The 14,061-nt window shown below is 40.6% G+C and overlaps 1 protein-coding gene across 11 annotated transcripts in view; it reads left to right on the top strand.

Moving 5' to 3' along the window:
• Ppp1r9a (protein phosphatase 1 regulatory subunit 9A) overlaps positions 1–14,061 on the top strand; it is a 258,866-nt gene that overhangs the window by 191,436 nt on the left and 53,369 nt on the right. For all 11 annotated transcript variants that reach the window (XM_037203519.1, XM_028869810.2, XM_028869813.2 and 8 more), the window contains one exon: positions 6,874–7,029. In XM_037203519.1, coding sequence (XP_037059414.1) covers positions 6,874–7,029 — 156 coding nt within the window. The remainder of the gene's footprint in view (positions 1–6,873; positions 7,030–14,061) is intronic.

Here is a 14,061-nt window from a genome sequence, read left to right as displayed (position 1 = left end):
TGTAACTAACTTAGTGACTTCCCGTGCATTTAGCTAGGTTCAGTCCACACTAGAGAGGAAGGATTACAGTAGAGCACAGGAAGCGAGGTCACTCGGGTCATTTTACTGTTGAGACACCATTGCAGGAAATAGTGGTCCTGGTTTTGAGTAAGCCTTCTATTTTGGGTAGATAAAAACTAAAGAAAACATTAAAATACAATGCTAATTAATGAAAAAAATTAACAAAGTATTGAAGAAAGGAAATATGGACTTGAGTAGTTGGAAGAGATTGTATTTACAGACCTTTAGTTAAAATTGCTAGAATGATAGTTTGCCAGTAGTGTGATAAGTACAATGAATTGAGCTCCTGAAGCCTGGGGACTCAGGACTAGATGCGTAATCTAGGTATTGATTTTAAATGTTCCTCTATTTGAGGGATGGATGGATGGCTCATCAGTTAAGACTACTTCCTGCTTTTGCAGAGGATCCAGGTGCAGCTCTCAGCACCCAAGTAGGTGGCTCATGACCACTTAGAGCTCCAAGGGAGAATATGATGTCTTTAGCCTCCAAGGGCATCAACAGTCATGTGCACATAACCCCACACAAACATACACACATATACATAATTTAAATAATAAAAAGAGAGCTTTAAATAAGTTTCTTTCTGTGGGAACTAGGTAGTAAGAATGGCATAAAAACCAAGAAGCATTCCCAAAACGAAAGAACGAGACACTATAAACATGTAAACACATGCACACATCTGCATGTACTCCCAGCACACAGACATCACGTACAGGCTCGCTGTCTCTTACCATGAGTCACTGTGCACCAGCATGTATCTCTGGCCACTGAGGAGACTATTATCATAGGTGGTCCCTTAACTTTGGAATTCCAGAACTGTGAGCTGAAACAAATCTCTCTACAAAGTTAAAACAACAAAACAAACAAACAAACAAACAAAAAACAAACCAGCCAACCAACCTGATACGTTTTGAATGAGTGAGTAAAGGAAAAGGGTCATGAATATACATCACAGGTCAGCATCATATGTATATATTTCCTCGAATCCTCCTAATCTCCTAAGACACTGAAGTCTTTAAACTATTCTCTGGAAGAGTAGACCACGAAAGATGCGGCTCTCCTGGAGACCCGCTCTCTCTAGCCCCATTGGTATGTTCTTGCTGCACTTCTCTGGTTGTCCTGGAGAAATGAGAAGGTGAAATAATCCTAGTGAGAAGGTCTCACAATCTCTACGTATTCCTGGCAGTGGTATAACTTTGAATGTGTCACTTTTGTGTATTCTCACAACAGTCCCTGAACAAAGTGCTTTCCAGCTCTGCAAATAATGTCCAGAGCCTTAAGTGGCTCAACATTACAAAACCAGGCCACACAAAAGTCACTGGCCCAACATGGGAAAAGAGATGCCTTTGTGGGGAATTTTTATGTTCCAAAGCATGCATGTGATTTTTGATAAAATCCTAGTGGATGGAGAATTGTGAGTGTCAGTGTCTCATCTGAGGTCTTCCTCTGCAGAGAAAGTTCTCTTCTATATTCTCTCAGAAATGAGTCTGGGAATACACACACACACACACACACACACACACACACACACACAAAACTGGATTCAAATCCAGTAAACAAATTCCCACAAACTGCATAATTCAGGCTATTTTTATGATTAGCACCATTTAGTGTCCCAGAATTTACCAGAGTAAACATTGCTACAGCAAAAATTACTGCAAATAGTTGAGCCTAACAACAAGAGAAAATCCCCACTAGGGCCATTTAGACCTCAGCTGCAGCTGTGCTTAACTGTATTTCATACTGGAAAGCTGAGATTAACAGGAAAATCAGGCTCTGCCATGGTGTGCAGATGTGGCCACAACTGTCTTAATTTATTCAGCAAACATTTGTTCGGGGCCTACTGTATGCCAAACAGTCCCCTAGCCACTGGGATTAGAGGGATAAATTGTACCTGGCACCATTGAGGGACTTGCAGTTGATGGGAAAAGGCAGATGTGACTGTGAGTGTTCTGAGAGATGAAGGTATGCTTTGGAGCATGGGGGAGTGGAGGAAAGTTACCAGCAACAGCTTCACAGGATGTTCTGGTGTGAGGGCCCTGTACCTTGGCCCCTGGTGACAGATGGGGAGGCACAGGACTCTTGAGTTCGATATTAACAATTCCATACTGCAACATGAGAAAAGGAGCCCATTAGGAAAGAAATGGTTTATGTCAGAATACTAATAAAAGATGCAAGTGTGGGGACCTAAGGAATCATACTTACAAGATAGATGCTTAGTGTCATTTGGTTACCAGATACAGGCTTGGTGAGACCTCATGTAGAGTGTCACCGCCACAGTGTTGGTACCAACAACAGCAATAACAAAGATGAGCTTTTTGACCATCTGTTGAGTGCTGTGCCTTTCTGTTAAATGCTTCTCAGGCACCAGCTAATTTAACAGTGACAACCTTGTCCTGGTAAGGGACTGTTCTCTTTGTTTGTCCTTTGTTTGCTTTGTTTGTTTTTCGCTTGACGCATTAAGCAATCAAAACTTTGGTCTAGACGTTCACTTGCAAAATCTCAGAGCCAGATTTGAACCCAGATCTAAGTGACCACCCAACTAAGATTCTTTTATTGGTCCCCACTTCAACAACGTCCTAGATTTGATAGTTTATGTTCCTTCAGTAAAGCGTAGGCTGATGCCTAGATCTCTTGTGTATGCTCCAGGCTCTACTATGTCCGACCGCTTTTCCTCCTACCAACCAGAAGTATGTTTACTAAGTGGTGCACCCTGGCAGGGTGTTCTTTATTACCATTGTCATTTAATAAAATGTTTATGTCCCAAAGCATTCATGTCTTGAGGAAATGTGAGAAGCAGCGATGGGAGAGTGTTTTAGGAAGATTGAGACTAGAGGTCCACAAAATAAGGTATGAGAAGAACATGTAGAAGATAGCAACAAAAATCTTGAGGAACTTTACACCTTTCTTCCCTTGCAGAAGTAATTTTCCTTCTTTCTAAAGACACTGAAATAACTTTTAGTGATTATATAATCTGGCTGTGGCTTTTGTAAGAAAGAAAGCATGCAACACCAGTCAGCAGGCCCCGAAGCCCAGGGGAAGACTTGTCACTGCACTGTGCTGAACACACTTAAGACTTAGAGAAGATATATTAGTTGGATTTTCAGTGATCCCTATTTTATAATCCCCCAGCCACTGCTCTTCCTGCTTCCCTGTCCTTCCAAAGGGGCCTCTTCCTCCTTTTTTTTTTTTTTTTTTTTTTTTTTTTTTTTTTTTTTTTTTTTGTGTGTGTGTGTGTGTGTGTGTGTGTGTTTGCTCAGGATGAACTTACGATGAGGAAAACAAAGACAGGAACTTTGGATCCCAGCAGACACATGTGCAGGACTTCAAAATGAATTGAATGATAATCAAAGCTGTGGATGGTCGATCTCAACACAGCAGGATGATACAAAAAACTTTACATTTGAGGAAATGTTAAAGAAGTAATGTTTTTTCTTGATGTTTGCCCCTCTCTATCCCCCTACAGAGTTTTTGTTTCTGTGGATTGGTAACAGCATAGCATACAAGAAAGAGTACAGGTTTAAGGGATCTGTTAGATAATAGTTTCAACAACTTAACTAATGGCCCTTGGGTGAAGTCTCTGAGTCTGTGTCCCCAAATTAAGATGGTATATTCAGACCCATGTCATCTAGCTGTTGAGTGCATATTGTTGGACAAACATGAAAATTCTGAAGTAGGGTTCTTTGCTCCCTAACCTTTTAATGGGCCCATTAAAAAGAACAAGGTATTAATGAACAAGGTAAACAGAATAAAGAAAGGGATGCTCACTTTTTGTCAGTTTTTACCCAGAGAACTGTTCTTGCAACATTTAAAATAGATTACACAGTGAGATCAAGAATGCCAAGGATCCAGTTGTTTTAAAGATTGTAAATTTGATCAGTAGGAAGGAAGCTGGCTACCAGGGAGATAGGTGGTGGTAGGGGGTTTTTGTGGAGCTTTTTTTTTTTTTTTTTTTTGTGGAGGTGGCGGCAGGGGGGGGGCGGTAATTGGGCAGGGAGTGGCATTGTATGACATTGTCCATCTTTCTCTACAAATAGCAGATTTGACCTCACTTTGAGGTTTACAACATGTTGCTAACCCTTTGTTCCATATCATTTATTTTATTTGCAGGGTAACCGTAAAAATAATTAAGATTTTCAATAAAGATAAAGGAGTCAGCAGAGTGTATTATTCTTCATCTACTAAACATAGCTTTCTTAGTCCAGATGTTTATGGTATTCTGTAGCAGCTGCATCCTTTATTCAAAGCTCCTGACAGTAGGAATTGCAAGTGGTTGGTGAGATAGAATGATTCCACAGAGTTTTGCAAGACCCACACTCTTCGGGGCTTAAAACAAATCAGACTCAAGGCAGTAAAGGGGACTCATGACAATGAAAGACATACTTTGTCTTCAGGATGCTGATAGGCTAATTGGAAAGAGAAGGTGCTGGTAAATGGAAAGACAAAAGGAGTTGTAATTTCAGCAGAGTTGGAATTTATGGAAGAAAGGTTTGGATTTATGGAAGAAAGAAAGTTGGGAGAATCAAAAATAAAAGAATCTGGAATTCTTAACAACATATATTTGCAGAGGTAATTATGATAGAGGGTATAATAGACAAGGGAGAACTATTTTTAGAAGTAAGAATTGCTTACACTTTTGATTCTGATTCTGAAGAAAGGCTAACTAAACCAGTAGCAACCTAAAACAAACAAGCTACATTGTTGTGTTCCATTGGTAAGGTCAAAGGTACTTGGAATGATACTTAAAGTTGACCCAAGAATGTCTTTTCTTGTGACATTGTAACATGACACTGTAATCTATAAAGTTCATGCTCAATGAACATGAAATTGAATTAAAAAGAAAAGGATCTCAAAAGAAGATTTGTAATAGTTTCAGCGTAGGATTTTGCACTGGCCATTCATATAGTTGTCCTGAGCCTCGTCTAGCTGTATGTAGCCTGGGCGCGTGGGCACAGGTTAGATACACCTCTTGAGACTAGTGTCTAAAGAATTCTAGATTGCTTGGCACTAAACTGCCATCTATATTAAAAATGAATGAGTCACTGATACCAACCTCTTTCCCTTCCAGCCAAGACGTCTTTAATTGTACTTGAATAAGAAAGATGGGGAGCAGACCCAACTTTCCCGTGGCCAGTTTGAAAAATCACTCCTCTACATGAAAGATCCTAACGTTATTTCTTTAGACAAATGCTGTGAGGTTGTGGTCTCTGTGATCACAGTCCCTGTGTGAGGAAAAAGAGTCCAGAAGGTGTTGAGGCAGTGTGTTATTGTCAGTGGCCCACAGTTTCTTGGACATTGTCTACTTCTAGGCTCCATAACTAGAGAAATGCTGAGGCACAAGGAAATCAAAGCACAGCCATGAAGTTTAGAGAGAAAAAAATCTGTACTGTTGACAAAATGCAGTGGTTTTATTTGGAAAAGAGAAATCTGAAGGCAATTGAATGCTGGCCCTGGAGACTAGGAAGGATCACTTGGAGGCAAATGCCCAGATTTCCCCAGATTTTCCTAGTGGCAGCCTGAGTACAGAGGAAAGGCAGCACTTGGAGCCCAGGGTGCCTGGTCCAAGGAATCCATTGCCCCATTGTTTGTGAAGGCTGGCTTGAGGGCGGCAATAGGAATTCGTATCTGCACTCTGTGTGTTGAAAAAGCTACTTCCTGAAGGAGCAGGGATGAATTAAATGAACTTGGTCTTTTTAACCCACAGAATCTGTGATTTATCCTTAAATTACAGAAGGTAAAGATGTCAGGCAATTATTTTGAATTATAGCCTCATACCCTGGTGCTGCCAAGAGGAGTTACTTTCCAATCCTGTTGAGGAAGTCAGTGACAAAGACACACATTTATTTCAGAGGTCATGAACTCAAATACCTACAGGGTCCTGCTGGTTTAGAAAGGAGCCAGCTAACACAGAACAGCAGTTAGTGAAGTTTTGTGAACTAGAAAGTGAAGGGCCTATCTAAGATGGCCACCAAGCAGACATGGCCTCATAATGTGCACAGATCTTTGGCTCTCTGAGAAAAAGCTGGAAATCTAAAAACGTAGGTGATTTATTTTTTTCAGACTGACAAGATAGTTTTATATCTAGATAATGCAGCACATGTATGGTTAGAAACCCTGAGTTTGTCCTTCACTGGTTCAGGCCCCTAATTAACAATCCAAACACAACTGATTGAAGTCTGGGGTGAGGGCAGTTAAGCTGCTGTGGTTTTGAAAGGCTTCTAAAGCTTTGCCGCCTCTGTGGACCTTTGACCTCTGACTCCTTCCTCCTGGCTCCAGATAGGAGCTGGCTCAGGAAGTAGGGATTTAAAGACACCGCCTGTTTCCTGAGCTGTTGAGATGGCTCAGTAGGGAAAGGTGGGTGCCACCAAGCCTGATGACCTGAGGTCAATCCCTGGGACCCACATGGTGGAAGGAGAGAAATGTCTCCCCCAGATGCTCTCGGACCTCTGCATATGTGCTGTGGCATTTCTATGCCCTCACACGTACACACACATAAATAGGTGTAATAAAGAAATTATTTGTTTTCTTTAGCAAGATGATTTTATTCAGTAAAACTGTCAAATCCTCCGAGTGATGAGCCATTCTGGCTGCCACTGCTGTCCACTGTTAAATGCACATGTCTCTGTGGTCTGCACTTAGTAATCTGGATCTCTGCACTAACATTTGTGTATAACATTGGGTGCATGAGGCATGCTTCATTTAAACATTAACACTTAACGTTTGGTGACATACTTTTCTCTTATAAAAATAGTTTTAATAACAACTCTCTGTCGGATGAGGACAGTTGTATTTCTGAAATTCCCTTCCTTTCAGACTGGAGAATATGCCACTGATGAAGAAGAGGATGAAGTTGGGCCCATTCTTCCTGGTGGTGACATGGCCATTGAAGTCTTCGAGCTCCCTGAGAATGAGGACATGTTTTCCCCATCTGATCTGGACACAAGCAAGCTCAGTCACAAGTTCAAAGAGGTGAGCACTGGCCTGCACAACCTTTGCCTTCCTGCTCCTTTCATTGTTCAATCTGTTTTTATTTGTGCAATGAACCAGGAATCATCTGTTTTCTGATTAAATCATTTCAGTAACATTATCTGAGTCTTCCATTTGAAAGCACAGTCTTAGCAGATTGCATTCTACTATCACCAATTTTAACGTTTGTCACTTGTCACAGTAGCAGTTTATAACTTTGGGCATCATTTCAGGATACGTGAAAGTTACATGTATATTTTTTACTTTTACAGATGCTCTGCTACCTGGTCATGACCTCTTTCCTCTAGGGCAGTTATTTTTCTAAAAAGCTGTTTTTCTTTGTTTTCCTGAAGTAGACAGATTTCTAATAAGAATAACGTGCCCAAAGGGTTCCATTGAAGAGTTCAATGAGCAGACTTTGAACAGTTAATAGAACTACCAAGGAATGTGACAGCAGGAAGCCATCACCCTCCTCCGGCCTAAAGAAGCCATTCGATACCCACAGCTTTGCAAGATGCAATCCTGCTGAAAATTGCATCTAGGGCAAGGGTGATGGATGCCCTATCCCTCTCATGCTGTCCTCCTGCTGAATCCCAAGTCACACCAGGACAAGGGAGTCTAGGCTAGGCTGGGCTTGGAACTGAAGAGCTCAGTCTTCTGAAGCACCGGATAAACCCTTAGTGTGCATGTAGAGAACCAGATAGATTTTTCTCCTCCAACTCTAATGTTACAGGATTCTCTTAAGTGCTTAAGTAAAAATACCTGTTTTACTGCTTTGGCAAAGCCACAAGCTGACATTATTTTATCCAGTCTTACTTTGAGCCAACTATATGTTTTCTCACTAGATTCTGTGATCATGATTCTTCCACAGACTGTGCCCTCTGTCTTTGCCTAGTTCTTGTCAGTTAGGAGTTGAGTACCCACTGAATAATTGGCATCAGGAATGTACAGAGAATTCATTGTGCAGTGCACCTGACTTGATTTCTTCAAGTAATTGACAACTTGGTTAGCATGTTTATTAAAGATTGTTTCCCTCTGGTCAGAAGGCTTCGTCATTTTCTTCAGACATTAGCACCAATGACTGATAGAGTAAAGAAGAACTGTCTTAACTTTCCTTCTCTTTTAATCTTTTCAAAAAACAATTTCATGCATGTCCACCATGTACCTTGATCATAGCCACCCCAGCTCATCCCTCCCATTATCCTCAGACACCACCTAGTAGTATAACAGTGTCCTACCTTCATGTCATCCCCCTTGGGGTCTAGGGAAACTCAGAGAGGCCAGTTAGTGCTGCCTGCCCGAGTGTGTTGACTGACCTTGTTTTGATCTTGAGCAGGTAACCATAGCTGCAGAGAGTTCATGAGTACAATGACCATGTCATCTCCAGGTGACAGCGTCTTACAACATTCCTCTGGCTCTTACATTCTTTCCACCCCTTATTTCTCAATGTTCCCTGAGCCTTGTATGTGAGGGGGGTATAGACGCTTCATTTAGGCCTGAGCATTCACAAGGTTTTTCTTCTCTTTTTTCTTGTACTGGGGAATCAAACCTAGGGCCACAGAGTATCAGTCACGTGCTCTACCACTGAGCCGTGTATCTTTAGCCCAACTTTTCTCTTTTTAAAAGTTACTTTAGTCTCAGTTGATTCGAGAGAACATTTGGCTTAAGTTATTTTTATTGTAATCAAATTAGTAAGTTGATTTGTGGGGAAATGACATCTTTCTCACACTACTAATCTTTTAATCAAAGTTTATAGCTATATGTACTTAAAGTGTTTTCTCTGACACCTCAAAAAGTTGTATATATACTTTATTGTTACATAAATGCCCAGCTATAAGCAATGAAAGACATGACTGGGATAACTAAAAGCTGTTACAAAGATTATGTTAGCCTGGGTGTGAGTTAGAGAATCTTCTTCATTTTTCAAACATGACGTGACTGAAGTAGCTTACTGAAGACAGGAATTTCTGGTCCTGAAATTCTGTCATTATTGAGTTTTGTGAATTTTTTGGAGAAAGTTTGTATTCATTTGAAATTTTTTCCTAATAAATTTTATTCTGTGATAATTTCATATGTGTATATAATGATTCTGGTCACTTCTCCCACCCCTCACTCTGGTTTTACAAAAACTCTCCCAGTCTTATTCCTTACAAATATCTTTCCTATACTCAGTAGTTTTGTTTTGTTTTGTTTTGTTTTGTTTTGTTTTGTTTTGTATCCTATGGGATTTAACTAGGGCCCTGTGACTCTGGTTTAGAACTAGCCCATCAGCGCCTGGTGTGCTCATCAGCGTCTATATAGCACGGTGCTCCAGATCCCACTCTCCCAGAATCTGCTGGTTGCCGGTAGATCAGCATTAAGCAGTAGGGCTGGTGAGCTCCTCCCCTTCCATAGCTGACTGTGCTGGTCTATCAGTTTCAGAAGGTCTATGTTGAAGTCACTAACTGCCCTTTTATCCATCCCTATAATTCCGTCACTTCTGGTTTTATATATTTTATTTTTCTCATTAGCTGCACTTACAGTCAGGATTGTTATAGCATCTTGATTTCTTGTGATATTATTATTATTATTCTGTTCTCACATGATACATGGGACCCACTTCTGTTTTGGTTAATAGGAAAACTTGTCACTGGGTTTCCTTCATAGCACCTGAATTTCTGTTTATTTTTATCCATTCCATATACTTTTATTCAAATGTGTTTCCTTTCAGTAGCCTATTTCTGAACTGTACTCTTAAATACATTATTATGAGAGTCTTTATATCACTTAATTAGTGAGTGTAGTCCATTTATGTGTACTTTAATCACCTTACTATTAGAAATTTTGCCCTCTTGGCTTAATATGTTATATTTCCTATATTTTCTTGTTTCTTTTTTATTTTTCTACCTGTCATCAGAAATATCAAATTTTCATCTGTTGCCTAAAAGTTAATTTTTTATTTTATTTTCGCAATAGTTTGACTTAATTTTAAGTTGTTTTCCCTATCAGTATAATACAGGAAGCAGGTCAGCATCTGTGCTTTTAATCGTTAGCAAAATGATGCCTACAGCACGTGACCTGGGATCTTTTCTGTTGCCACCCATCTTTTGTGTTTCAGGAGTCTTCGTTAGGTATGCCTGTTAGAGTGGGACTCTTTCCAGCTCCCCTCAACCCTGTACTGTGATGAGACCTCAGAGCTACTGCAGGGCCATTTACCCCCACTCCATGGCTCCCTTCCTACCGCAGCGCCAAAGGGTCCTGTCACATGGCCCCAAAGTTAAATTAACAGTCAGGAGGTCACAGCTTCAGGGTATGGAGCAGGCTGGGCTGACTTACCACCAGGTGCACACCTAGCAGGGTTATGTGGGAAAGGTGAGACCAATTAAATACTGTCTCCTTCCTCGTTGCTAGCATTCCCCAGCTTCAGGCCATCACCTTTGCAACATCAGAGCCCCCATGTGCTCAGTTTTTAAGAATTCCTTCACAAGCTTCTTTCCCTTCCTTCCTTCCTTCCTTCCTTCCTTCCTTCCTTCCTTCCTTCCTTCCTTCCTTCCTTCCTTCCTCCCTCCCTCCCTCCCTCCCTCCCTCCCTCCCTCCCCTCCCCTCCCTCCCCTCCCCTCCCCTCCCCTCCCTTCCCTTTCCTTTCCTTTTCTTCCTTTCTTCCTAAATTAATGAATAGTAGCCTGATGTGTGTCCTTCTCTCTTCAGGCAGATCAAATTGCTTTCAAGAGGGGAAGGACACAGCTTTGTTAGTTTGCTTTCTGAACCCACCTGAAAGTTTCCCCTACCTAATTCTGCCATATTGCCTTTATTTAATTATTTAATTATTTATTTAGTTATTTATTTTATTAACACTAGCGTCTGCTTTCCTGCGGCATGTTTACTCATTCATATGCCAGCTTTTCACAGTGTGCTAATTTATTATCATACTCTATTGTATAATGGGCAGGCAGTTAAAACTGAATCTGTCTGGTGGTGTGCCTTTTGCCCATCTCCCACTTTGTTAGGATTCTTACTGACTTCACTTTGGAAACAGTCTGTAATTTCCACTTTTTCTGTTTTATTTTCATTTTGACTTGAATAACTGGAGAAATCGTTTTGAGTCTGTAACTTATTTATTAATGTAGCATTTTATTACATTGTGGTCAATAATATTTTTTCCATACCAATTTGTTTGAAAAATGATGTGTTTGTTGTAGATTAATATGGATATTTGTGATTAAATTGATATGTTTTAAGTGTTCTGAATCCTTACTCATTTTTCATGAACCTAGTAAGTGGAGGATTTATAGTTAATTATGCTTCTGTATTATTTTTGTCTATTTTCATGTTCTATTGGAAGCACAGAAATATAACAATAATTTCCTTTTGCTTTTAGATTATACTTTGATGTTAATATTTGACGGTCTCTTTTGTTGTAGTGTTAAGGGTGTACCTACATCTCGCAAAGCCGATTGCAACATTTCTTTTATTGGAATCTAAAAATATACAACGTTAGAGTCTGTATCTTTTACTAAGAAAATTTCATCAGTTTGAACTTATTGTAATAGTTATTGAAGATATTTATTACGATGCTTAACTCATTTTATGCTTTGTGTTTCTTTTATATCTGCTGGCTGTTACTCCAGGTTATCTTCAAGGCTCTAACATATATTCTCACATAATTTTAAAAATTAAGAACAAAAACGCTGTTTGCAGTCTCTGTATAAAGACGTTTGATAAAATCTTGAGTTTTAAGAAAAAATGAATATTAAAATTTGTTAAAGTATTTTTAAAATATTTCCAGTAGCTTTATAATATATTTGCAAATATTATGCTCTTCTCTTTTTCCTTTAAAAGTATTATTTCCTCATTCTTTGGTTTTTAATTTCTCAGAGAGTGTTTCTGAGTAATTTATTAGGTGTTTATGGTGGATATAGTTTTTGTGAGCTTTTCATACCAAGAATTATGTTCTAATTATCGTGACACCATGATAATTGGCTAGGCTTGACATTTTCTTCATCAACTTTTTTTTACTGCAAATGTTAAATGGTCAGCTCCATTGCCTTAAGCACGTTTTAAAGAAAAAACCTAATATCAGCCTGAATTCGATGCTTCTCTTCTCTTTGGGCTCTACTTCAGTTTTTGCCTCAGTTTCTTAGAAGTTGGCTTCCTCGCCTAGGTTTTCTTCTTCTTTTTCTTCCTACTATCCTCCTACCAGAGTACTGGGTGGAGGGGAGCTAACATTCCGCCACAGACCTACAGCCTGAGTTCCTCCTTTGAATATAATAACTTTATTTTAGATTCTCATTGTTTGAGTCTCATTTTAGTTCATTGTAAGTCTCTGTTGGGGTGGGGTTTTTTTGTTTGTCTTGTTTAATTTCTAAAAATAGTCATCAGTTTGTATTAATTGTTCGGTGGTTTCACCTCTCTCCTTCCCCACGTCCGAGGCTCTCAGGCCGTCGTCTGTTTTTGTATTAATTGTTCGGTGGTTTCACCTCTCCCCTTCCCCACATCCGAGGCTCTCAGGCCCTGTCCTCTATTTTTGTCACTAGACACGTCTTTGACTTTGGATTCCCTTATGCCCTGTACCCCAGACCGTGTGAGCGGCTTTCCTAGGAAGTAGTCAGCCTTTTCTTGTTTGTCTTTTGCTCATTACTCTTTACTTTCTCTCCCCCTGGTATCTCTGGGTGGAACTTTAAGATAACTTTACCCATGGACACATGGATTTGCTAATTGTGCTTACAGTTGGTTTTCCTCTCTGTTAACTTTGAAGTCTCCAAGTGAGGTCCGTAGTTTCAGCAAGCGAATAATCTGTAACTGCAAATTCAAAGCTTGCTGTTTCATCCAAGACAAATGAGGAAAAAGCAGATCATGCTGTGCATCCTCAAAGGTGTGGCTCTCTCTCCTTGACCCTGCGTTCTACACTCCAGGTGTGCAGCAGGTCAGCACCCTCCTGCATTCTCTCTCTGCTCTGACAGCTGCCTCTGAACAAATGTGAGCTAGCAGGGAGGTGAGCTGCCCCAAGGTCGCATTCTTTGGCAGGAAAGCAGATGTTGTCCCCCTTTGCACTGGGTGGACTGGTTCTCCAGCAGCCCGGGGCTGTAGTAGAGAGTGTCCTGACACCAGATGAAGCCTGGTGGTCACTTACCTGTTCAGTTGCTTCCTCCTCATTTTCAGCCATCTTATTTTAACTATTAGCTTAAGCTGAGATAGACTTTTGCCTCCTGCTTTTATTTGAGTTTTGTTTGCTTGTGAGTGTGTATGTGGTACATACACACATGTATGCGCAGATGCCCGAGTTCACAAGGAAGCTAGAGGACGTCCAGTGTCCCACTCTGTCTATCACTCTCCCTACTTATTCCCTTGAGACATCTCTCTCTGGACCTGAAGCTCACTGGTCCAGCAAGCCCCACACCCCAAGGGTCTCTCCAGCCACCCAATGGCTTTGGTTCCTGTTCCTGAGCACTTTAGAGTCTGTGAACTGTTTTTTTTTTTTTCCCTGCCGTTTGGGCTGAGAGTTTTTATGACTGACTTCCCTGGGTGGGAGGTAGACAGGCCGCATCAGAGTGGGCCCTCTCAGCAGGGCGGGGGTCCCCCACAGCACTGCTTGGGAGCCAGGACTTCTAGCACCAGAGAAATGAAAACAAATCTGCCTTCCTCTTTAGGGAAAGCCGAAGTCTGAAAGTTGTGTTATTTGATTTAAGTCTGTGAAAAACAAGCTAGAAAAGTTATAAATGCTCTGGAGAATAAATAAAGCCATCTTTGTGAATGTTCCATTAGCAAGTAGGGAGCTGTGACTTGTTACCTTCTTAGTAGTAAACAGATATTTATTTTTAAAGGAGCTCTAATAACTGGCTGTCAGATGGAACCAATATGTTCCTCATTAATAACCACATTCTGAGAATCAACCCAGAATGGCCCTGTTAGAAACTTGCCCTGCACTTCATACACTGCCCTTGGTGGGGACCTTCGTGTCAGGTTGAGTTATGACTCAGCTGGCTAATTCCAGCTTGGTTTGCATATGTAGTTCCCTGAAAATAAAATCCACTTTTGTTGATATAGAGACGCCGTCTC

The sequence above is a fragment of the Peromyscus leucopus genome, chromosome 3 (assembly GCF_004664715.2).
Source record: "Peromyscus leucopus breed LL Stock chromosome 3, UCI_PerLeu_2.1, whole genome shotgun sequence".
Lineage (NCBI taxonomy): Eukaryota > Metazoa > Chordata > Mammalia > Rodentia > Cricetidae > Peromyscus > Peromyscus leucopus.
This window is presented reverse-complemented; position numbering and strand designations above follow the sequence as displayed.